This window comes from Solanum verrucosum, unplaced genomic scaffold (genome assembly GCF_900185275.1).
Source record: "Solanum verrucosum unplaced genomic scaffold, falcon-dt-bn FXZP01000252.1, whole genome shotgun sequence".
Taxonomy (NCBI): domain Eukaryota; kingdom Viridiplantae; phylum Streptophyta; class Magnoliopsida; order Solanales; family Solanaceae; genus Solanum; species Solanum verrucosum.
The window spans coordinates 1,364,911-1,391,596 of NW_026019988.1; the positions used below are offsets into that span (position 1 = coordinate 1,364,911).

General features: G+C 35.9%; 1 protein-coding gene across 1 annotated transcript; it reads right to left on the minus strand.

Annotated features, from left to right (window-relative positions):
• Nucleotides 1–7,934: 7,934 nt before the first annotated feature.
• LOC125818530 (magnesium-chelatase subunit ChlD, chloroplastic) lies at nt 7,935–25,852 on the minus strand. The gene is made up of 15 exons (XM_049498012.1): nt 25,517–25,852; nt 23,037–23,215; nt 22,396–22,480; nt 21,999–22,315; nt 21,611–21,734; nt 20,790–20,882; nt 20,257–20,352; nt 17,199–17,354; nt 16,820–17,020; nt 16,504–16,659; nt 15,757–15,864; nt 14,844–14,978; nt 13,379–13,537; nt 8,236–8,356; nt 7,935–8,143 (listed from the first exon to the last, which is right to left on the minus strand). Exons 1-15 carry the CDS (start codon nt 25,796–25,798, stop codon nt 8,058–8,060), a joined length of 2,298 nt encoding a protein of 765 aa, XP_049353969.1. The 5' UTR covers nt 25,799–25,852; the 3' UTR covers nt 7,935–8,057.
• Between the last annotated feature and the right edge of the window lie 834 nt (nt 25,853–26,686).

The window sequence follows — 26,686 nt, forward strand, 5'->3', positions numbered from 1 at the left end:
AGCATCTTGAAAGTTTGTATGCTCGGAAGACTGGCAACAACAAAATGTTCTTAATAAAGCAGATGCTGAGTTTAAAGTATCATGATGGTTCTCCGATGATAGACTATCTGAATAATTTTCAGGGGATCATGAACCAATTATGTGCTATGGGCATTAAATTTGATGAAGAAATTCAAGGCTTGCTTCTACTTGGTTCCCTACCAGACTCTTGGAAAACATTTAGAACTTCATTGTCAAATTCTGCTCCGGATGGTGTGATCTCAATGGATTCTACCAAGAGTAGTGTCTTGAACGAAGAGATGAGAAGAAAATCTCAAGGTTCTTCTTCGTCGGATGTCCTGATAACTAGCTCCAGGGGGAGAAACAAAACTCGTGGTTCTCAGAACAGAGAACAAAATAGGAGCAAATCCATAGGCAAACTTAAGGATATTGAGTGTTATCATTGTGGCATGAAAGGGCACACAAAGAAGTTCTGCAGGAAGTTGAAGAGGGAAAACGAAAACAAAGAGGAAACTAAAGAAAATGGCAATGAAAATTGCCTAGCCACCGTCACCACCGAAGATCTTGTTACCGTCCTTGATGCAGATATGATAAATATTGCTTGTGATGAGTCAAGCTGGGTTGTGGAACTGGTGCCGTATCTCACGTGACATCAAAGAAGGATTTTTTCTCTTCCTATACTCCTGGTGATTTTGGAACCTTGAGTATAGGTAATGAGACTGTTTCTAGGGTGGTTGATATTGGTACAATTTGTTTGAAAATTAGTGTTGGAACTAAACTAGTTTTGAACAATGTGAAACATGCTCCTGATGCTCGTCTACACCTGATTTCTGTTGGTGTTTTGGATGATGAAGGATATGTTAGTACTACCAACGGTGATGGAAAATGGAAACTCATTAAGGGTTCCTTGGTTGTGGCTCGTGGTAACAAATGTCGTGGTCTATACTGGACTACGGCCTTTGCTTGTGTTGATATGGTGAATGTGGTTGAAAGCGATAGCTCTTCAACGTTATGGCACAAGAGGCTTAGCCACATCAACGAGAAAGGACTTAATGTTCTAGCTAAGAAGAAATTATTGTCAAATTTCAAAAGTGCTAAATTAGAAAAGTATGAGCACTGCTTGGTTGGTAAACAAAATAGAGTTTCCTTTAAGTCTTACCCTCCTTCAAGAAAGACAGAGTTGCTTGAATTGGTTCACTCTGATTTATGTGGTCCAATGAAGACAAAGACATTGGGTGGTGCACTCTACTTTGTCACTTTTATTAACGACTGCTCGAGAAAACTTTGGGTCTATGTCTTGAAGACTAAAGACCAAGTGTTAGGTGTCTTTAAGCAGTTTCAGGCTTTAGTTGAAAGAGAAACTGGAAAGTAACTGAAATGTATTCGTACTGATAATGGTGGTGAATATTGTGGACCATTTGACGAATACTGCAAGCATCAAGGTATTAGACACCAGAAGACTCCTCCTAAGACTCATCAGCTTAATGGTTTGGCTGAGAGGATGAACAAAACCTTGATGGAAAGAGTTAGATATTTGCTTTCCAAAGCAAAGTTGTCGAACTCATTTTGGGGTGAGGCTTTATTGACCGTTGCACATGTTATTAATCTATCTCCTGTTGTTGCTTTGCAAAGTGATGTACCAAATAGTTGGTATGGAAATGATGTTTCCTATGACCATTTGAGAGTATTTGGTTGCAAAGCTTTCGTACATGTGCCAAAAGATGAGAGATCAAAATTAGATGCCAAGACAAGGCAGTGCATCTTTGTTGGATATGGCCTTGATGAATTTGGTTACAGGCTATATGATCCAATTGAGAAGAAACTTGTGAGAAGCCGTGATATTATTTTCATGGAGAATCAAACAATTGAAGATATTAACAAAGCGGAGAAGCTAGAATCTTCAAGTTTTGATGGTATAGTTCATCTAGAAGAAGTTGCTCACACAAGTATGCATGATGTTGTTGGGTTTGATGATCACGGTGACTCCCATAATCATGTATCGAATCAACATGTTGATGTTGATAATAACAATGATATTGTTATTGATGATCCTCCTGCTCATGAAGTTGTGGATGAATCAAATATTCTGCTCATGAGGTCCACAAGGCAGCGGGTTCCTTCCTCTCGTTATTCACCCAATGAGTATGTATTACTCACTGATGGGGGAGAACCTTAATGTTATAAGAAGGCCATAGAATATGAGCACAAGGATCAATGAATTGAAGCCATGCAAGATGAGATGAAGTCTCTGCATGAGAACTACACTTATGAGTTAGTAAAATTGCCCAAGGGCATGAGAGCTTTGAAGAATAAGTGGGTGTTCAAAGTTAAAGTTGAAGAACACAACTTGAAGCCAAGGTACAAAGCTAGATTGGTTGTCAAGGGATTTGGTCAAAGAAAGGGTATTGACTTTGACGAAATATTTTCTCATATTGTGAAAATGTCCTCGATTCGTACAGTTCTGGGTTTGGTTACTAGTCTTAATTTAGAGATTGAGCAGATGGATGTGAAGACGACTTTCCTTCACGGTGACCTAGAAGAAGAAATTTATATGGAACAACTTGAGGGCTTCAAAGTAGAAGGTAAAAAATTTTTTGTGTGCAAACTCAAAAAGAGTCTTTATGGCCTAAAGCAAGCTCCTAGACAGTGGTACAAGAAATTTGAATCTGTTATGGGGGAGCAAGGCTATAAGAAGACTTCTTCAGATCATTGTTTATTTGTACAAAAATTTTCAGACAATGATTTTATCATCCTCTTGTTGTATGTGGATGATATGTTGATTGTGGGCAAGAATACTTCCAAGATTGACGAGTTGAAGAAAGAGTTGCGTAAGTCTTTTGCTATGAAAGACTTGGGTCATGCCAAACAAATTTTGGGCATGAGAATTACTCGTCTCAGAGATGAAAGGAAGATTTTTTTGTCACAGAAAAAGTACATTGAACGTGTACTAGAGCGCTTCAATACGAAGAATGTTAAGTCTGTTAGTACACCTCTTGTTGGTCATATGAAGTTGAGCAAGAAGATGTGTCCTACAACTAGGGAGGAAAGAGAGAACAGGGCCAAAGTTCCATATTCCTCCGTCGTCGGAAGTCTAATGTATGTAATGGTATGCACTAGACCTGATAATGCTCACGCAGTTGGTGTTGTCAGTAGATTTCTCAACAATCCAGGAAAAGAGCATTGGGAAGCTGTGAAGTGGATACTCAGGTATCTTAAAGGAAGCTCAGATGAATGCTTGTGTTTTGGAGCATCAGATCCAATCTTGAAGGGCTATACAGATGCTGATATGGCAGGTGACCTTGATAACAGAAAATCCACTACTGGATATTTGTTTACTTTTTCAGGGGGAGCTATATCATGGCAGTCGAAGTTGCAGAAGTGTGTTGCACTATCTACAACTGAAGCTGAGTATATTGCGGCTACCGAAGCTGGCAAGGAAATGATATGGCTTAAGCAATTTCTTCAAGAGCTTGGCTTGCATCAAAATGAGTATGTTGTCTATTGTGACAGTCAAAGTGCAATAGACTTGAGCAAGAACTCTATGTACCATGCAAGGACGAAACACATAGACGTGAGATATCACTGGATTCGAGAAAAGATAGAAGACGAATTTATGCAGGTTGAAAAGATCTCTACAAATGAGAATCCTGCAGATATGCTGACCAAAGTGGTAACAAGGGACAAGTTCGAGTTATGCAAAGAACTTGTTGGCATGAGCTCTCTCTGAGAAGATGAAGATACCTCCTTCTAGTACATGGGACTGGAGGGGGAGATTTGTGGGGTCCATCCCATGAGCTTTTGGGTCAACAATTGCGGCTGCAATTGTTGTAAAGAAAACGCAGCTGAATTTGTTTGTCAACAATAGCTGCAAACCTTTTTCTTTTGTCAACAAAGTTTGCAGCAATGCAAATTTTCGGTGGCATGATTTTTGAATAGTGCAATGCAATTGCATCTATAAAAGGAGCTCTTCAGCTCCTCATTTGATACACCAATTCACAGAGAAAGAAAAATATAGAGAGATGTGAGGTTTCCATAGACTATACAAGAAAAATAGTCTGTGAAGAAAAATAGAGTGTGAGCGATATTTTAGTAAGGTGGAAATCAAAAGAGTGTTATTCCTTTTGAGTGTGTAGTAGTCACTTCGAGTATTGTATTCGCGGCTACACGGTGTAAAATTCCTTACTATAGTGATATTAGTTGCTCCTCTTAGCCCGTGGTTTTTCCCTTATTTAGAAGGGTTTCCACGTAAAATTCTTGGTGTCATTATTTTCCCATTTTATTTCCATTATTTTGACCATATATATTTTTGTGTCTATCCGTGTTTTCCTAACAGTGAGTTGTATAGCTCAGGAAGGCTGATCGCCTTCTTGAGAAACAAGCTGCCATAGTATGTCACATCCTATTGCTTGTTCTCCTCAAATATTAATCAGATCATCACATGAAATGCAAGGTCACTTGAAGATTGCAGACATTGATGGTCTGTACAATCAAGAAGCAAGAGACATACAATGTGCGAAATTCAGCATTTAGCATTTGATAATTGGACCCTAGGAATCATTTGCTATGAGTTTTTATATGGTGTGCCTCCATTTGAGGTCGAGAGACAGGCCAACACATTCAGAAGGTAACAATTCCTCTGTTTCTTTTCATCGTGTAACTGTTACTTGAAAAATCAAGATATAATACTAACTCAGTATTATAGAACTATGAAGGTAGACCTCAGCTTCCATTCAACACTTGATGTATCTACTGAACCTAAGAATCTCATTAGTTAGGTATATTGATTAGTAATTTTCTACATAGACATAAGGGTTGTTAGTTGAACACCCTTTGTATAATACCTGCATATATAAGTTAAAAGTTACATTTTATAGATACATATTAAATCCTTAACACCTTAGCAAAATTTCGACTTCTCTACTGGTTGCACTCCTTTCTGATGGTTTACCTTTGTCCTTTAATTTGCAGCTTCTTGTGAAGGACTCTTCGAAAAGACTCTTCAAAAGATTATGTGAAAAGTTTTGTCTAGTGAAAATGGCACATCACTCAATATTTGTTGTTTCAAGTCTTTTTCATACTACATAATATGAGATGTTATCTTGATTTCAATAGTTTGTATCAATGGAGTGTGAACCATTGTTGGTGCGAGTTTCATATGAATATTTATGTATCATTTAAATAAATAATTTTACTTGATGTTCTAATTAACTTTGAAACCAAAGTAAAAGGATACATCAAATTGATATGGCCTATCAATTACAAGCACAAAAACATGAAAGTAAACAATTAATATAGGTTGAAGGTGTAGAAAATCTCCTAAACTTGTCAAAAAGTTCATTCAGACACATTAACTGAGTTGTCTATGTAATCTATGTACTCATTATTAGATATGAGTGTTAATATGACACAAAACATGAAAATCAGAACATGTTGTGTAAGGTCCATTTAAGGGAGGAAACGTGCCCTAACATGAGTTTTTCCATACTTAGGACTCAAGGTCGAGACCTTTGATTAAGGGTTGTAGGATCCTATCTTTCCCACCACAACCCTTGTTGGTGAACATGTTCTAAATTAACATCTTTGGCAACCTTGTATGTGCGGCAAAAACAGCATACTTGTGTAGATGTATTTTATGCAAAGACTGTGCATTCTATATGTTAGATTATACTCTCTCCGTTTCATTTTACTTAGTTCAACTCTAGGTTTGACTACTATTACTTCGTAGTGTTATTTAGTGATAAGAGTAATATTAGGGGAAAAAAAAACTTCTTTTGATTTGCTGAAATGTACAAATAATTTTTTTTTATAAAAGCTAAATAAAATAGAATTGAGGGAATATGCCTAAGATAAAAATATGTTTGGAAAGAAATCTTGAAATAAATTTGTTATTATAATGTTTTGACAAATTGAGTCAAAGCATTATAATTAACAAATTTAGAGGGTGTTTAAATTGGCTTAAAAGTTGGTCAAACCTACTTTTAATTCAATTTTTAACTTCTGAAAGTGTTTAACAAATATAAAAAATAACCTAAAATAAGTGAGGAAGTATTTGACAAGGTCAAAAATGACTTAAAATAAGTCAAAAAAAAACAAAAGTAGGTCTCCCCTACTTTTTATTTTTTGATTTAAAAGTCATTTAAGTTTGACTTTTTATTTTTGACTTAAAAACTATTTTTTTAAATCAATCCAAACCGGCTCTTAGTCAAAGAAAAATTTAGTAAGTGAAGTTAGTATTTACTAGATATTAATTTATTTTACTTGACATAAATATGATCCAACATGTAGATTGCATCCCTTTTCTCTCTCTATATATATATTCACTTTCATTCACTTCAAATATCAAAGCAACAATTATTCAAAAAATTAAAATGGCCTCTTTTTTTACTCCATACTTTTTTCTTTTAGTACTTGTTTCAAATATTTTCAACTTTCAAACCTCTTTGTGTGACCTTCGTGCAGACGAAGCACTAATAGAAAGTATATGTAAACAAGTACAAGATCTTCAATTTTGCTTAAGCACTTTCAAACAAATTTTACCTACTCATCCATATGTCCCTGATGAAATAACGCAGGCTTCTCTTAGTCAATCGTTACAAAATGCTAACGACAATCATGCCTTCGTACAAAAAGCTAAAGCAGAAGCAAAAGACAAAGTGACCCAAGATTTGTATGTCATTTGTGTAACAAGCTATGAATTGTTGACAAGTTTACTCCAAGATTCTATTCAAGCATTAGCTAAAAAGGATTATAATGGCTTGGAAATTCACTTTTTAAGTGTCCCAGATTTGTGAGTGCCTGTCAGAATGCATTTGGTAGTAAGACAACGCCTGAAATGTTAGATAGGAGTAGGAAACAGTTTGATCTAGTATTAATGGCAAAAATTGGTGAAGGCCTCATTCAGAAATAGATAGTTTAAATGATTGTTATAAATCAATTTGTATTTCTTGAAAGCTAGCAACTACTTATAAAGAGGAGATTGATATTTTAATAAATCATTCTTGTCATTTTCATTTCAACCATAGCATATCCTTTTACCCTTACTTTTTAGAAAATTTTCCCCATCAACTATTCATTTATACTTTTTTATGATTTTATAAGTAAGACTCAAAATATATCACATTTACAAAAAAATGTACATCAAGTTGGTAATGATCTCATGTTCTTATTTAAACTTAAGTAAATAGCGAAAGACATAAAGGAAAATGAATTGTTCAATGACCCTCTGTTTTTCTTTTCGAGACCCTTAATTAATCGTGTACATACGATTCCCCATAAGTAAATACAAATCAAGATTGATAATGAATATCATGAACATTTTGATAGGATGGATCTGGTCGCACTCAGTGGTGTAGCCACATAATGTGAAGAATGATCAATTGGACATTTGTCATAAAAAAATTACACTATATATATTTTTTTATATTTTCAACCTCGTGTTTCTTGAAAAATTCCTAGATTCACAATTGGTTGTACTTTATACAATGAGAGGATTTTGTTCATTCTTTTACTATTTTACCCCTTTTCAAAATGCTACCTTTAAACAACATCGTTTGAGGTAGCCTTCGTAAAAATGGATGTACAAATTATTCAAAGTATAACAATAGGAATTTGTAAATCTTGAATGTAAGATAAGTTACCTACTACAAATTAAAATGCAAAAGTAACTTAGTTATTCATTAGATTCTTTCCAAGGATTTAGGGTTTTTATTTAGGTCATATACCAAGATGGTCCCTTAAAGTTGACACAATACCTTTTTGATGATAAAACAGAATTCTTGTAGAGAATATGTGAATATACGAGATTATACTGACCAGTACATTTGTCAATTAGACACCTAAAGTGGTGGTGGCCACCTAAAAAAATAGTGACAAGTTGGTCCTTTGAAACCAAAATTGATGCCCAAAAAAAGAATCTTCATTATCCTGATTTCACATTTGAAATAAAAAAGTTCTATTAGTACAAAAAGAAGATGAGAATTTTCAAGTATGCTTATAAATCCTCTCAATACTCTATTATCAAAAACAACATTTACAATTATATTTGATCAAGTTTCAAGTCAGGATTCCTTTAATGTTGATAATGCATCTTTTGTTGCTGCAGAAATCACAGCATCTGAAGCATTTGGCAAATAATAGTACTTCCCTGGGGAATCAACAATGCAGAAGACAATTTGTGAGAGATATAGTACTAGCATTTTGAAGAATTACATGAACCAAAACTAGTAGACGACAAACCTTGAGCTACTCTCGCGATTTCTTTGGCAAAACCTGTAGAAACAAACTTATTTTCTGTATCTATGACGAGGAGAGACATTCCTGCTTTGTATATTTTACCAGCCACCTCGAGAATTTCGTCCTACAAAAACATTGCAATGAACCTTAAAAAATATGATGATCAAGAAAGCGTAATGATTTGTTCTACTTAAAGAAAGACGGATGTAGCATAGGTTCAATGGGTTCGACTGAACCCAACATATTACAAAGCATCAATGTACAACTACGCTTCAGTCCTGTAAAATATAGAGACAATGGACCAATTTCCATGTTCTATTATTCCAAGAATAAGAGCTATTTGTAGGTGTACATGTAAATCTATCTAAAGAAATAAAATCAGAAAATATCCCTAAATATCTATAAGATCCCTAAAGATCTCTACCTATAATTATGCTATGAGTAGATATGACTGTACATTTTGTAACACTCCCCCTCAAGTTGGAGCATCGATATTAATCATGCCCAACTTGTTACAAAGATATTCCACCCGAGTTCCATTCAAAGCCTTCGTGAATATATCACCCAATTGCTCTCCTGTCTTCACATAGCCAGTAGAAATCACGTTCTCTTTAATCTTCTCACGGACAAAGTGACAATCGACCTCAATATGTTTTGTCCGTTCATGATACACTGGATTTGAGGCAATGTGTAGAGCAGCCTGATTATCACACCAAAGTTTTACTGGAAAAGAAGGATTCAAACCAACCTCAGCTAAAAGGTGTTGTATCCATAGTATTTCACATGTGGACTGAGCCATAGCTCTATTCTCGGACTATGCACTAGATCGAGATACAACATTTTGTTTCTTGCTCCTCCAAGATACTAGATTTCCACCAACAAAGACGCAATAGCCAGTAGTCGATCTTCTATCAATTCTTGATCCTGCACAATTTGCATCTGCAAACATCAACACGAGTATGTTGTGGTCATATACAATATGCCAAGGCCAGGGGCTCCTTTCAAATAACATAGAATTTGTTCCAAGGCAGCCCAATGTTTGACTATTGGTATAGACATAAATTGACTAACAATACTGACTGCATAGGCAATATCTCGACGAGTCACAGTAAGGTAGTTTAGTTTCCTAACCAACCTTCTGTATCTTTCTGGATCATCAAAAGGTTCAGCATCGTCCTTAGTAAGATGTGCATTAGGAGCCATTGGTGTGCCAGACGGTTTTACTCCCAACTTACCAGTTTCTGCAAGTAGGTCAAGTACATACTTTCTTTGAGATATGAAAATCCATTCTTGCTTTTGGCTACTTTACACCTAAGAAGTATTTCAGTTGTCCCAAGTTTTCGGTATGAAACTTGGCATGTAAAAACTGCTTGAGAGAAGAAATTCCAGTCTCTTGTAATCACAATATCATCAACATAGACAACTAGAAGAATAATACCAGTCATTGATTGTCGGTAAAAGACTGAGTGATCACACTTGCTCTTCTTCAACCCAAATTCTTGAACTACATCTCTAAATTTTCCAAACCATGCACGAGGACTCTGCTTTAGACCATATAGAGATTTTCTTAGATGACAAACTTTTCCATACTCCCCCTAAGCAACAAACCCAGGTGGTTGCTCCATATACCTCTTCATGTAGATCACCATGAAGGAAAGCATTCTTGATATCCAGTTGATGTAAAGGCCAATGTTGAGAAGCAACCAAGGAAATAAACAAACGAACAGAGGTGAGCTCAGCTACGGGGGAGAAAGTGTCAGAATAATCTACCCCATAAGTCTGAGCATAGCCTTTAGCCACAAGTCTAGCCTTAAGTCTTGCAATAGAGCCATCAGGATTGACTTTGACGGTAAAAACCCATTTGCATCCTACTGTTTTCTTTCCCTTGGGTAAATCCACCAAAGCCCAACTATGATTTTCATCTAGAGCATGTATCTCTTCAAGCATTGCATTATGCCATCCAGAATGATTCAAGGCTTCTTTTACTGTTTTAGGGATAGCCACAGAGTCTAGAGAGCCAACCAAACAACTAGATGCAGGAGATAAGTGATCATAAGAAACAAAGTTAGCTATGGAATATGCGGATTTGCACTGATGTGTAACTTTCCGAAGAGCAATAGGAAGGTCCAAACTTTCTGAAGGATCAAATGGAGAAGGATCTGATGATGGAGTTGATGTAGGGTAGGTATCGTTAATCTCTCGCCTCATTAAGTAAGCTTGAACAATTGGTGGTCTTGCTGGTGCAGATTGAGTAGGTTGTGACGGCACAATGGTCAATTGATGCTCAATAAAAGAACTAGGAGATAGAGGAACAATATCAGTTGATTGTTCTGTTACAACACGAGTAACCTGATAGGCTAACCACTCATCTTCCTCCTCCTGACTTGTAGAATTTGGAGGTGCATAAAAGAATGGTGTAGTCTCTAAAAATACCACATCAGTTGATACTAAATATTTACCAAGTTCAGTAGAATAACACCGATACCCCTTCTGAAGGCGAGAATAGCCCAAAAAAACACACTTTAATGCTTTAGGATCCTACTTGGTAATAGATGGTCGAACATCTCGAACATAACATGTGCTTCCAAACACCTTAGGTTCCACTGGAAATAATGATTGTTTGGAAAAAGAATATTATACGGCGTATTACCGACCAATACAGTTGATGGCATGCGATTGATGAGAAAACAAGCAGTAGAGATGGCATCAGCCCAAAATTGCTTAGGAACCTTCATTTGGAACAACAGTGCCCGAGATGTCTCAAGTAGATGCCTATTCTTTCTCTCGGCAACCCCATTTTGAGAGGGTGTATCAACACATGAAGATTGATGGAGAATACCATGTTGTCTCATGTAGGACCTAAATAATTCTGACATATATTCTTTAGCATTATCACTCCTTAGAATACGCACTTTGGCATCAAATTGAGTTTTGACTTCAGCACAAAAGGCAGAAAAGTGAGTGAACACTTCAGATCTGCTCTTCATAAAGTATATCCAAGTCATTCGAGAAAAATCATCTACAAAAGTGACAAAATATTTATGCCCAGTTTTGGAAACAACAGGACATGGTCCCCAAACATCAAAATGAACTAACTCTAAAACTGACTCGACTCTCTTATTAACCCTTGGACCTAATGAGATGCGATGGTGTTTTGCAAATTGGCATGACTCACATTCCAATGAGGAAATACTCTGAAATTGAGGGAAAAGCTTTTTCAACAAAGGTAACGAAGGATGTCCCAGTCGACAATGTGCCTCAAATGGAGACACGACACTAGAGCAGGCAATAGATGGAGACTCTCACTCATCAAGGATATAAAGGTCATTAGAAACATGTCCTTTACCAATAACCTGATTTGTTATAAGATCGTGAAACAAACAATAATCGGGAAAGAAAGAGATATAACAATTAAGTTCTCTCGTAACTTTACTAACAGAAATCAGATTAAATGCCAATTTTGGTAGACTTAGTACAGATGACAGAGTAATAGACGAGGTTGGTTGCACAGTATCGAATCCAACACTATTACAAGTTGATCCATCAGCTACACTAACAAGAGAGGCAGCTTTGTGTGATCTAAAGCTAGAGAAAATATTAGGATTCCCTGTCATATGATTTGTAGCACCTGAATCGATTACCCATTTATTAGAAGAGCTGATAAGACATGTTTTATCTGACCTAACAAAGGAATTAACAGAAGCGGATTCCTTCAAAGATTCCTGATATTGAGAAAATTTGGCAAACTCCTCAACCAAAACCAAAACCATTTTGTCGGATAATGAACGTGAAGCAGCAACTTTTAACCGATCTATCATTTTACCAACTATATTTGAAAGTGTTTCAAAATCCCCAAACAAACAAACAGCAGCCTAATAACACAAAAAAGAAACTGACAGTAGCCAAACTCGATGGCCCTCTGGAAATAATTTCCCAAATAAGCTTCAAATCGCCTCCAACAAACAATATCAACTCACAAGTTGATCAAGCAACAATTCCACTGCTGCACTCATACACAATTTCCATAATCAAGTATAATTAGCAACAAACAGAGAAGTCTCAAACCTGACCAAAGAGGGTCCACAGATTCTGTTTGGAGGGTTTTCTTCTCAGAAAAATTGGTCCTATAATTAGGGGATCACCACCAATCAGCCAGAAATGACAAGCCGATGCTGGAAAAGAAAGCCGGACCAAGTTTGGTCCACTCACGCGTGGCAGAAACTAAATTTTAGCTCACTAATTTCATTCACGGACACTGACCGGATTCCGGCAAGCTCCGGTGAGCTTTCTGACTGATAAAGAACATATAATGCTCTGATACCATGTAAAATATAGAGACAATGGACCACTTTCCTTGTTCTGTTATTCCAAGAATAAGAGTTATTTGTAGGTGTACATGTAAATCTATCTAAAGAAATAAAATCAGAAAATATCCCTAAATATCTCTAAGATCCCTAAAGATCTCTACCTATAATTATGCTATGAGTAGATATGACTATGTACATTTTGTAACAAGTCCCAAACAAGTTGGATGGGGTCAGTTAAATGAATCCCCACTGGCCATGTGATATTACAAAGCATCGATGTATATGTGAAAAATCACTAAACTGTTAACAAATATTAAATTCTAAACACATAATACTAAAAAAACAATGAGTTCAGTGATGAGAATCATAAAGGTTGAACTAATCAAGCTTAAAACTTATGTCCTTTAACCTTACATTTGACCACTTGGTTTAGAGGCTCATAGAAATCTCAAACTCAAGTACATCTTTTTGTTGCTTCAAAACCTAAAATTAGCTCAATTGTGCCTTCAAGGTGAAATAGTTGATGCCAGTAATGCTTTAACTAATGTCCATTTAATATAAATTTGGAGGAAACAGTTCTTAGTTCATTAACTTGAAAATTCAAGTATGTAAGAAGACACTATAGCCAAGGCGATCTGTTTCTGCCAGCACGTCACTTTGACATAAACACTAGGCAAGTCATGTAGCATTTAGAACCAAGAGAAGTCATTTATGTTGTGTGGGAACTCTGAGGCATAGGTGTAACTTGAAGTAGGCTTTTCTAATTTCAAGTCAAAATAAGCAATTGTATTTCAAGTAGGGTACCAAGGAATTTAAAGAATGTCAATTTGGTTATTTACCTTCAGCTCTTGAGCAGAAGGCCTGGGTACATCGGAAGCTTCAGCTTCAGGATCATTGGATCTTTTAAGAGATATGTTAGCTCTACCATCTGTAATTGCAACAATCATGATACGTCCAACATCACCACTCTTTTCTGCATTCATCCCAACTCTAACTGCCTGAAAAAAGTTAGCTAAAGCTATCATATAACAGAAATCATCAAAATTAGAAAATTCCTTTACCCAAAGCTGCAGCAATCTTGATGTTAGTTAGAAACAAAAGGTAGAATGCAAGAATGTGACCCTCTGTGTAAGCAAGTAAAGTTGATTGTTTTGACCTGTAGGTCACGTAACCATGTTTTAAAAGAGTGTTTTGCCGGCCAAGGACGAGGCTATGTATGTTGACGCCTTGATACACCTAGTAATTGGGAAGCCTTGTGCAGTCTGTTATATGAGTTACTTTCCACAACATACAAAATTGACTCTCTAGAATTGATAGTCCCAAGAGAGGGAAAGGCTATCAGTTATTAAACATTATTTATGAGGTTTTTACTGTATTAGCAACAAAAAAATCAAGATTTTCAATAAGAACTTGGAATGTAGGATTTCATTTGACCAATATTTTAGCTAATTCTTAGTCCTCAATATCTAAGTCCAGAATAATAACTTAAGTCTAGACAAAAGTTCATGGATGAAAAACTTCAAGCAACAAAGAGAACACGTGATACCATATATTATTTACATAACTTAAATAAAACAGGGAATACATTCCCATTTCTCCAGAATAAAATTATAATTGACTATTCAGAACACTGATTATTATATAGAAAATTTGTTACTTTTAGAATATAGAAAGGTTTGAGAGCTTATGTAGAGAGGCGACAAGACCAAATTTGAAAAAGATGTTTCCATAACTAATTACTCCTAGGACACTGTCCTCATAGCATTGGCAAGAGAAGCATTTCTTGTTTACATTTGAAGTCAATTGAAGGTAGAAGTACTTCAAAATTTTCTATATAAGAGAAACTAAAATTAGACAACTAATGTGACTGAATAACTGTTCATCTAAAGTGAACTAGACCAAGATTCTAATTTCTAAGATATCTTTGCATGTTCAATTTTTACTCTGTGTACTAATCGTTTTACATGTGGTGGGGCGGAAGTAGGGTAGTCATTACTACCAAGACTAACAAAATTATAGAACCTAGAGGGAAGGTCGTCATGTGAGAAATTACAAGGGATACTAATCCAATTCTAAAAGTAATTATCTTCTTAAGTTTTCAAATTTTACTTCAAGTGTACTGTTTGTCTAATCAGCCAAGATCATCTGAATGGGGCCAATTCTTCTAAATAATGGAAATAAACATGTGTGTGTTATGTCTGTATAAACCAAAGAAACTACAATCACACATTCACCACGCAAAATAAAATTGAAGAGAAAATCTGATATCATCCGCAGCAATAGAAACTGATCCAATTCACATACCGTTGTAAGCCCATGAGCAAGGGGTGAACCCCCACCACAGGGAAGTTTTTCAAGACGATTTCTTGCCATTGATATTGACCTAGAAGGTGGCAACAAAACTTCAGCAGCATCTCCTCGGAAGGGAATGATACAGACCTGTATAAAGTTTATCATTAACATAATAAGAAATTTCCTATGGTCTCCCCAAATAATCTATGCCGAGGAGACAAGCTCATGGGTACCATCAGGCTCAGCTAGAAATTAACCAATAAGGAAAAGAAAGAGATTGAGAAAAGGATTAAATCAATGGACTGTAGTCACAAAGAATCTAAAAAGGAGAATGGCTGATAAGTAGATGACTAAAGGAATTTTTACTTTGTTTAGAGAACAAAAGCAACCTCTTCAAGTGTATGCAGCAAGTGCACATATGAAAAAATCACCACATGGAAAGAACATGAGATTTACTTTAGTACTATAACCTTTTACAAGATGTCTGTTTCAGATCAATCACTAGTTGTTTTCCGTCTTAAGTAACATTCCTTTACTCTTTTGATTTGCAAGTGAAATAGAACACCAAGGACATATCTACTGACTAAATTATTCAGGGCCATACCTGTTATGAAGTTATAAAGAAATGCTTAACTAATTTTTCCGTCCATGATCCAACTAAGATTCTCTCTCCTCTCTTTGTTCCCCACTCACTTAAATGTATGTTAGTTTTCTCTATTTCTTTCCTTTCATCCTCAATGATTAAAAAGATTACTATGTTAGATCCCGAGTCTAAGTTAACAATTTAACATATACTGAAGCAAAATATTTTTTGCTGCCGGTGGACAGAGACAATTTTATAAAGGAATATGACAGTTGTAAAATTTGGGGCAAATATCACATTCAGTGTTAACAGTATACAGTACTATTAGGATTGAAAGTTGACCTGATCTCTGCTTGTATAACTCTCTGCAAGTAGCTTAAGTGCTGCTCCTTTGGCATTCTGCATTCTATTCAATGCCATACTCCCACTAGCGTCAACTACGAATATCACCTGAAAGACACAAATCATCGAGAGTAGGATTTAGTAAATACTTTGTCTACTTGGTTACGTCCTTCAGTAGACATCTCAAATATCATAAACCAGTTGCTCATTAACCACTGCTATCAAATATTGAGATTTATATAACAGCTAAGGTAACAAAAGCTAGCTTTAAGTAGTCTAGTTAGAATAGAAGCTTCTATCCACACCGTGATTAAAGTTTTCAAGATCTGCAAGTTTGAATGAACAATATCAAAGTCATAACCATGATTCTCAATGTACATTTTCTTATCTACCACAAATTTCATATCAAATAGTGAACTTCAGATATCAATTAGGATAGCATAGGCAAATTTAAGGAGCCAATTTGAATAGAAGCTTCTATCCATATTGTGATTGAAGTTATCAAGATCTGCAAGTTTCAATGAATAATATCAAGTGCGAAGTTAGTATATGTTCCATCATGCCAATCTCTTGCTTCTTTTTCATGATATCAGATGAAAGACTTAGTTATGTGCATCGAGGAATAATAAGAATTATAAAGAAATTATAAGGAACGTTAACATATAAGTACCTTAACAAGAACATAGCTTCAAAAGAACAGATGAAGACTTCAAGGAGGTAATCAAGAAAAAAGAAAATTAACTTTACCAGAGCTCCTGCTTTGCGTGCCATTCTTTTGGCTCTCATGTCAGTTTTTTCTACATAAACCTTCCGAGTTTTTTGGACATCATTTGCTCTTCGTAACTTCTGATATGGCGCAGCAGCTCTTAGAGTTGCATCAACTGCCAATCTCTTCACTGGACCCTGTCTAGGTACATCCTTGTTAGAAGAGATAATTAAACACTAGTTTGCTAAATGATAAATCATTTGTTGTTTACTGTAACCATTGATTTGATCAATTCTTCAAGGGAAATCAATAACCTAATGAGACTAATGGAATAATAAAGGGAAAAGAAACAGTAACCTTTGGAAGCATTGGCTTTATATATCGACCTCTATCTTCAGAGAAGATGACATTCTTTGCTCGTCCAGCTTTTCCTTTGCGCCTTTGTGCTTGTTGTGCAAAGAAGAGAAGCTTTTCATCCACTAAACCACCTTCCGCATCGAAAATAAACTCATCAGGTACTTGATCCTGTTGCTGCTCGTTTTCCTCATCTTTCTCATCCTGTTAACAAATTAAAAAATATCTGGTCAACGAGATCAATTATCCCCCTTCCCTCTCCTCCCCTCCCAGCATCTTGTTGGTTGGAGCAGATAGGAGCACGTAAGTAATGAATCCCCACCCTCAACCCCTCCCCAAAAGAGAGAGAGAGCCAAGAGAAAAACATTTCTTCTCAACAAACCTCTTGATCTTCTTCTTCTTCTTTTTCTTCTTCGTCGTTCTGCTCTTCTGAAGAATCTTGATTTTGGGGAGGGGGAGGGGGAGGAGGTGGCGGCTGGTTTTGCTGGTCCGGTGGGTTTTCCATTATACTTGAACGTGGAAGGATGACCAGCTCTACCTACATGAATGGATTTATTAGAAAAATGCTGAATCGCTTGCCAAGGAAAAAGTCTTCTGGATTGATGAGCAAAGCCGAAAAAACAGATTAACAGATGCAACGTTACTGAGAAGCATGACGTGGAAGCAAAGCTGCCTGAGGGTAAGAAAAATCAGTTTACAAATTGAAATGAGATGGGATGCATATTATCAATAGCAATCTTCAGCCAAGAAACATTTTAGAACACTGGTTCCACTATTCGTCCATTCAGCTACCTTAACTCCACAACTAATTAATGCAAGGGAGAGGGTCTCATCCAATCTGGTATTTAACACCGGTGGTCCCAGATGACACGAGGTTATTAAATAAGTCAAGTAACAAAAAAAAATTATTACAACAATCCAACTCCTTTCCATCTATATCTATCTATCTATCTATCTATCCATATTACATTAAAAACATGAACTCCTAACTTGAATGTTAAATTACTATAATATCCCTAACTTAGGTTGTGACTTTTTCGATAAGTTGTGACTTTTTTCGAAGGGTTGTGATTTTTCGATGAGTTGTGACTTTTCCAAAGAGTTGTGACTTTTTCAATAAGTTGTAATTTTTCCAAAGAGTTGTGACTTTTTCAATAAGTTGTGACTTTTCGAGAGAAGGCCCAAAATAATCCCTCATCTTTGGGTTAAGACTCAAAGTCATCCTTGAGTTTTCACATGGAGCACTAATAGTCCCTCATGTTTGCAATATTGGTGCACTTTTGGTCCTCCCCTAAACTTTTGCCTATTTTTTAACATTAGTTTTGTTCATAATTTTATGTAAGGAATGTCTCATCTTCTTTTTATATATTTAGTAGAAATAATAACTCTATGTGAGAGAAGGTGAAAAGAAGAATACCTTGTTCTGTTCAGTATAAATATTACTGCAGCTAAACTAAGAACATTTTAACATATGACATTGCAAGAAAAGAAAAATTTGTACTATTGTACGTGAAATCATCGTGATGAACCTCTCGACTTTACCTGCAATACAATTTCTACTAAACAAAATAAGGTGTTTTTCTTCTCACAATCTCTCACATGGAGTTATTATTTCTACTAAATATATAAAATGACGATTAAACTTTCCATACATAAATTATGAATAAAATCAATGTTAAAAAATAGGCAGAGGACCAAAAGTGCACCAATATTGCAAACATGAGGGACTATTAATGCTCCATGTGAAAACTCAAGGATGACTTTGAATCTTAACCCAAAGATGAGGGACTATTTTGGGCCTTTTCTCTGACTTTTCCAAAGGGTTGTGAATTCTCGAAAAGGTCATAACTTTTCATATAAGGTCCAAAAAACATTTGTTCATACTACCCTTTGTTGACTATAAATAGAGGGGCTTTCTCTCATTTTTCAACCACAAACCTTTTAATCTTCTAGTCTTCTTCTTGCATTTTAAATTTTTTTGTGTGATTTATTGTCGTTGAGTGAGTTCGAAGTTTAGCGGAATATGAGGTACCACTATTCTGATAAGGTAAGTCGTTCTATCCTAAGAGGGTATATTCCTAAGACTAATTACATAATTGAACCTCATCAAATTGAAATAAATGTATATGTTATTGCATTTAACTAATTAATTTTTTCATTGACCATCTTCATAGGTTTGCGTGAATAAGAGATATATATGACGATCCACGTTGAACATTCACAAAAGAATTTGCAATATTATTTTTTGCTAAGTTTATTATTCAAATCTTCGCTTAAATAAGCAATACTATTTACTATGACATATATTTTTGAAATTGGTAATCACGTGCACGTGTCAAAAAACTAGTATACTGAAAACACATCATATTAAAGCCTGCACTGTTGATGAAGAAATTTGAACGTAGCACAGAGCTTTATTCTTTGAACCCTATCAGAACTAAGAAGATTATAGTGAACTCAAGGAAACTCATGTTACTAACTTCCTCATAATTTTACATGCAGAAATTTAAATGCAGCAAGGAACTTCTTTTTCCAAAGGAATTTTGTGTCTCTACCAGAATCAATGCTATGAGCCCCATCGACTAAATAGTACAGCAACAATAAGGGCTCTACTCTTGAAAATAAGGATATGCATAATTTATGCATCAGAGAGTAATAGCATCAACTGAAGCCTTCAAAATCAAAATAACTAAAACCAAGATATCCAAAAGAGAGAAATCAAAAAGGTTAACTGCTACTCTTTTCTTAAGGTCAAAAAAGAAAATTAATTAATAATTATGCCTCAAGTAGCTAATAAACATTATGTTGTATTCTCCAAATAGTATTGATTTAAGAACAAGAAATACCAAGAGACAGACAGAGAACTGAACAAGCATGTCTGTGCGAAGCTTTTGCCAAGGATTAGTGTGCAAAGCCAGATATACAATATCACAATTCAGACCACAAAGAATTGAACAAAACAATACTGTACCATGATACTGCATCCGATGAATAAAACAATTAATAGCTATTGTTTAACAGTGTTGCCAGATGCGCACTTAAGCCTTGAAGCGAGGCTCAAAACGTGTTGAGCGCTTCGCCTCGCTTAATGTGCACATCAATATTGTCATCAAGGTTCTAAAGCATATTTTTCCTTGCCAGCCTCTTCAGAAGAAGCGACACTTAACAATTGATATTTCACTTTATTGTATTTTTTTTCAATTTCTTTGTTCATATATTTGTCTTTCATGCTTAAATTATTAGTCTTGGATCAAAACCTAAATATTGTATTTTTTCTCCCTTTATGCTTTTTCTCATAACGCCCACGCTTTATTTGCGCTTAAAGCCCCAACAAACCTTAAGAGCTTTTTTGCGCTTTTTGCTTTTGATAACACTGATTGTTTATTTATCTAACAGTTTGAGAATACGGTTAAGGAAACACAAAACAAGCAAATACTTACAGATTTTTTCAGGTCATCAACATTTACTCTCTCACGTCCATCGATGGCAGCTAAGCATTTGGCTACACGAGCAGCATATAGTTCAGCTCGGTGCCCCTGGTATTCAAATAATGGATAATTGAATAAGTTTGTATGTATGTTAGAAGTGACATAAAGAAACATTGAAGAAGCAGCAATTTTAAATGAAATAGCCCTATCATATTCTTTTCTGACTTCAAGTCAATAAAGTCATTGTCAAATATAAGGTGGCATCTTTAGTCAGTCTTGAGATAGTGTGAATCACAATCAGGTTGCCCTTGTAAGACTTCTACATGAAAAACTCAAATTCGTTGCATACTATAGTTTTTCTTTAATATTGCATTTTATGCTCTATTCTTCTAGGACTTTGGAGAACCCTCTCAACTAAGATGTCAATAATAGAAGTCTTTCTGTGTACAACAGATTACTTTGATCTAAAGAAAGTTATTCCCAAGACTTAAGGTTCAGCGTAGAGCACTTCAACAGCAATTGAGGAGAATTTCAATATTAAATACCTGACAGCCACCACGGATGGCTTCCATGACCAGGTATTTTAGTTGATCTCTACTGATTGTGACATCCTTCAAATACTCCCTTGCCAAAATAATCTGTAGAAGAGCTATCAGACCATTGGTTGACACAGGGAAAGATAAAATAAGAAAAGAATGTGAGAAATAATATTAATTCATCAATTAAGCAAAATGGTAGGTAATGGAAGTTTTCTGAACTCTTATTAAACTGTTCTACCCTAAAGGTTAGAGAGTGTAATGAAATAATTCCCTCAATAAAGCATAATGTATTGAATACAGAGTAATCAATTTTTTGAAAACTTGTCATCAATTAGATGCTTGCATAAATTGCAGCAAGCTAACATTGGTTTCTGAAAATGGAAAGAGGTATTCCAAGTGGTAAGACTAACAAAATGGAGTAGAAGGAAAGTATATCAGGATAGAGTGAGACATTTGTTTAAAAGAAAGCTTTTTCATATCCTGGGATTGGGGCTGGGTGGCTCATCTCCAAGGAGGAGGTCAAGAATATAACAGTGGACTATAAAATTCAACAGGAGAGAGTTCTTGTTACGACAGAAGGATGTACCAAAAAGGTTGCTATAAAACATCTTTAGGTTAGGCTAGGTCTGTCACCAGGTTTCATGCACAAAACAAATGAGAGTTAGTAGGGGAAGACAGAGGAATTTGTTCAGGTGGATAAGGATCAGTGACAAAGACAAGCATAGCAGGAAATGGTGCTCTGTTCTAGCATCTATGTATCATAATCTTCCGAAGCCACTTAATGGTCAATGACCTAGAGTACATGCTTTCTTTTCACCACATAATACCTGTGTTTTTCCATTGTCTGTTTCTTCATCCACCATTTTAAAAACTTCATTGCTACACTCCTGAAAACGTGTTGCTATGTCTACAGCTGCAACACGGTCTTCAAAACTCATTGGAAGATCTGCACTGCAGTAGGATTCTATGATTATTAATTGAAGAAGACAACTGAACCTCTAACGGCAGGTGAAATAGGAAAAGAAGCACAAGGATCAAATGCACCTTAGAATTTGCCAGAAACCAGAAATAGGGATTCATGAGGTTGAAACCAAATGGCAAAAGCTAAAAAAATCAGGTTCCAAGTATACTTATACCTAGCCATTGGATTATTCACCAAACATAGACGTGTCCTTAAAAGGTTTTTGCATAGTAATATGAAAGACAATTTTGTACCTTAAATTAATTGCAATACGGTCTAGTAGATGTTCACGAACCGCACCCTCTTCAGGGTTATATGTAGCAATTAGTAGTGGTTTGCATGGATGGCGGAAGCTGATTCCCTCTCTTTCTACAGTATTGACTCCCTCTGTCAATACATTAAGAAGTAGGTTACTTATACCTTCATCTAATAGATTGATCTCATCAACATATAGAACTCCTCGATGAGCTTCTGCAAGGAGGCCCGGTTGAAAGACAGTGGTTCCAGATTTCACAGACTCCTCAACATCAACAGAACCAATCAATCTATCTTCTGTGACACCAAGAGGAATCTACAATACAAATGTATGTAGTAAAATGTAAGAGACAAAAGAACCATCTCTACCTTGGAAAAGTATTTAGTGCAAATTACCTGAACAAATGGAGATTTAACAATCTGGGTCTTGATATTGCCATCAGAGTCATATTCTACTCTGTCAGCTAGCCCACCTTCCCACCTGAAGGCTAGTAAATACATTTACTGTTCTCCAAGAAAATAAAAGCAAAGACGGTTTTCTATGCATAAAAAGCTTGAAATAATCTGGACATCTGAAGTGATGTTTGTCCGTAGGAATTGTGATGTGTAGAGAAACATTATATGAGCTAGGGTACAAGAAATAGCAGCTATTGAACAGCAGATTACAACTTAAATGATATAAAAAAAATGGATTCGAATGTTAAGTCTGAATATAGATGTAAGCCACAAGGCTACTGCAATCTTGCTCCAAAACACAAACTCACCACCTCCTCTTCATGTAAGAACATTACTTTAGAAACAATCAAACAACAACTTTTGTGAGAGCAAAGCAGCTTGGTATATAAGCTAATAGAATATGTGAAAACACCACTAGAGTGAACTAGATGAACATAAATTTGTAATAAAGAACTTTCAAGAGCCATGTCTTGAAGTTCTTTTAATATCTCTGTTACTTCGAATGTCGTTCAAAGGTTCCATGTCATGGAATTTTAAATGCTATCTACAATGCATAATTAATTAAAATTCAGTAAGCTTACTCTTCGGGACAGTTCGGATCAGCATTTGCCATAGAGCCAACAACTACTTCAATTGGTGGCAGAATAGCATGCAACCCACGTGCCATTACAGTTTTAGCTGTTCCACGCTTCCCACATATTGCAATTCCTCCTATCTCACGGTCAATGGCCCCAAGTAAAAGAGCAGTTTTAATAGCATCCTGCATAAAGTTGGCCCCAGAATAGACATATTGATGAAAAACTAAGTATACATTATAATTGGCATTCTAACTGTACAAGGGAACAATTATGAATTTAACCATCAAAAGAGCACCGAATACAAAGTCAACGAATATTGCATAGTGCAAACCATAAAAAGTGTATGCCTTCCACAGTCTTTAACATATATGGAGGGCATAAAAGCTGAACTAAACAAAAGCAAATTTTCGTCAAGAGCTGATGATAGTCACGACAATTTCAGTTCTTAGCATCAGAGCTGTTTTGTTCAACTGCTTCCTCCCTAGTTCTGCATGCAAACCTCATTTTACCCCTACAGTTAGTTTGCCTTGCCAAAGGAAACTGAAAAACTCTGTCATATCTCCCCCAGCCAGTACCAAAAAACTCATTAATCAGTCAACCAACTATGGCTCGATCCCAAACTAGTTGAGCCAGCTATATGATTCCTCTATATTGGTTCCTCTCTAGACCCATTTCCTTCCAACACTATACAACTTTTCTTTTAACAAATTCAGATTTTCGCTAGATTCACATTATTTCTCATATTGATACACATTCTTACCGCACTTATGAAAACGAAAAATAATCCAATGTCACTTGAATGTTCAATTCCCAAAAAATTTCCATGTTTCATTTGAAAAGTTTAGACAAACTCAAATAACAAACCAACTAGGTCACAAAATTCACCGAGGCAAAAGTCACAGTAACTGATTAACTAGATCTTTTTTTTTGAGACAAAGGTAACTAACTAGATCTTTAAAGGTTAAAGAAATAAGTGAATGTCTTGGGAATGTTCTTGATCAAGAAAATAAATGTCTTGGGAAGGTTACAAGTTACAAACAAGGGATTGGTCCTTTAGAGAGATTCTTTGAGGCAAATTAATATTATTATGGATTCAAACCATGCCTCATACTTGTACATTTCTAACAACATTAACCTAGATTAATGTAGATATAGATAAACAATTACTACTAGAAGTCACTACAAAGCATTAGAAGCTTATGGAATTCACATCTGCTTAGTATTTACACAATATAACACCAAAGGAGGATCCAAGATTTAAACCTTGATAGTTTCAACTTTAAAAGGTTCTTAGCACTAAACGTATAGTACTTTCAAAAGTTATGTGTTCAAAATTTAATATTTGTTGAAATTCTACAAGTTTTTCACGAATTTTGTTGGACCGGTAGCTAATACACTACAAGTCCTACGTTGCTTGATCTGTCGACAGGTGCGTGTCAACATTAGTGGAGGATCCGACATGGGTGCGGCAATATCTTTGGATAGTCTAAGTAATATTCTACAACAACTACTACTACTACTAAACATTTCGGTCGCAAACAAGTTAGGGTTCCACTAAATGAATCCCCACTTCTTCATTTTAGCTCATTTCAAATCATCTTGTACTAAATTTATTCTATTAACATGTCGAAGGCACTGCATCTATTCATATAAGCAAGTAGCAAACAGTTAAAATGATACAACCAAGGGAGAACCACACCCTAAAAGCTAGCTATTAGGGTGGGAGAGCCCAAGGCTATATAAACCCTACATAAGCTCCCCATTTAACCGACGTGGAACTCAATTCCCATCCCTTGCAATGGACCATAATAAACCATCACACTCATATCCATCAACCTTGATGGCTCCACACTGGGTATCTTTCACTCTTCCACAAATAGGTAGCTCTTTCCCCAGGCTGAAAACTGCAATACCAGCATAACCATCCATGGCACAGTGGGAGCGAAGGGTGGTGGGTAGGTCTGAATGGTATTAACTCAAGGAGAAACACACACCAAAAGCTAGTTATTAAGGTGGGAGAGCCCAACTATATATAATCCTCATATCCTCTCCCCATTTAAACAGGGGCGAATTTATAACCTAAAATATGGGGTACATGAACTTGTGGTTTCTCCTTAAAACTACGTAATTTATGTATATATTTTCTAAAATTGGTATAATATAATATATTGGCACTCGTGTCATATAAGTCAAAACCGTGCATTTGTTGAATATTGAGTTTTTTTTTGGTGTAGGGGAAATGTGGAGGGGATTACCATGTGGGGAATCGAACCCTCAGCAATAAGGTGAAAGTTCAGGTAGTCAACCAATGAACCAACTAAGCTACTAAGATATCCCAATATTGAGTTATTTAGCTAGTGGAACAAGGATCAGTTTTTTTTAGTAGTGCACCCATGTTCTAGAAATCGTAGATTCGCCTCAACTCAAGTCCGATACCTTGTAATGGACCATAACATAAAAATTAGAGCAAATGTGTATTATACCTGTCCAACAACAGCAGCTAGAGGAAAATACTGTCTACCAAAAGAATTATTCTGGGGTTTCTTTTCCGGTTCTTCTGCTTCAGCCACAACAGCTCCATTAGGTGAATCAATAGTAGCAGTAGCATTTATACTAAACCGAAATTTCAACCGTTTTCGATTCGGAAAACAAGTTGAAGATAGAATTGGGCATGGTTTCAAATATGTGAAAAGTGTTGATGATTGAGAACTTGATAGTGATGTATATGTTACAGTTGAAGTACAAAATGAAGAAGAAAACACCATTTTTGTTTATAGCATTTGAAGAATTTTAGCTCGGAAGAAGAGTTTTTGAGTGTTCTTCGGCACTTTTTGAGTTTCTGTTATCTATTGTTTTATCTTGTTTGATTTTCTGTTTTCTCGGGTAAACGGGTTTGCCCGTTCGGGTCGAGTTGTGAAACGGTTATGAGGTACAATAATAGAATATGGGGACCCGTTAAGAGTAAGGAAGGTGGAAGAGTGGTCATAAATGGGCCACGTGTTCAAGTGAGGAATAGACTATGAGTTCGTTTGGTACTAGGGATATGGGATAACTAATTTCCGAATTACTTTTATCTCATATTTATGTGAATATTTATGTATTTTTATTAAAAGATTAGTTAAGTAGAGTTAAGTAATTCATGTAATACTTTTTCTTTTGGATTTTCCATCTAGTGTTCGGTATCCACATTGGAGCCCTACTAAATTTGGATTCGCGCCGGAAAGTCCCACATTGGGGGTAAAGAGCTCCCTAATTTCCCATCCGGTGTCCGGTACCCTCATTGGAGCCCTACTAAATTCGGATTCGCGCCGAAAAGTCCCACATTGGGGGTAAAGCGCTTCCTAATTTTCCATCCGGTGTCCGGTACCCACATTTGAGCCTACTAAATTCAGATTCGCATCGAAAAGTCACATATTGCGGGGTAAAGCGCTCCCTAACAAAGGTGACTTAGAACCCAAGACCTCTTAGTTAAAGATGAAGGAATACTTACCACTCCATCACAATCTTTGTTGGTCATGTAATACTTATTTCACCTTCTATCATGAATAAACTAATACATAAAAATTTCTCATCAGTTATACATGTATTAGTTATGTTGATATCTAAAGCGCATACCAAACACCTAATTAAATTTTATATACATAAATAACATA

Bases quoted from the DNA above. Each gene is read 5' to 3' on its own strand.
- LOC125818530 (XM_049498012.1), bottom strand. From the start codon at position 25,798: ATGGTGTTTTCTTCTTCATTTTGTACTTCAACTGTAACATATACATCA. The intron at 23,216-25,516 runs GTATAATACACA...AACTTTATGCAG, and splicing joins TAGCTGCTGTTGTTGGACAG to GATGCTATTAAAACTGCTCT. The intron at 20,353-20,789 runs GTATTTAATATT...TTTGAATACCAG, and splicing joins CCATCCGTGGTGGCTGTCAG to GGGCACCGAGCTGAACTATA.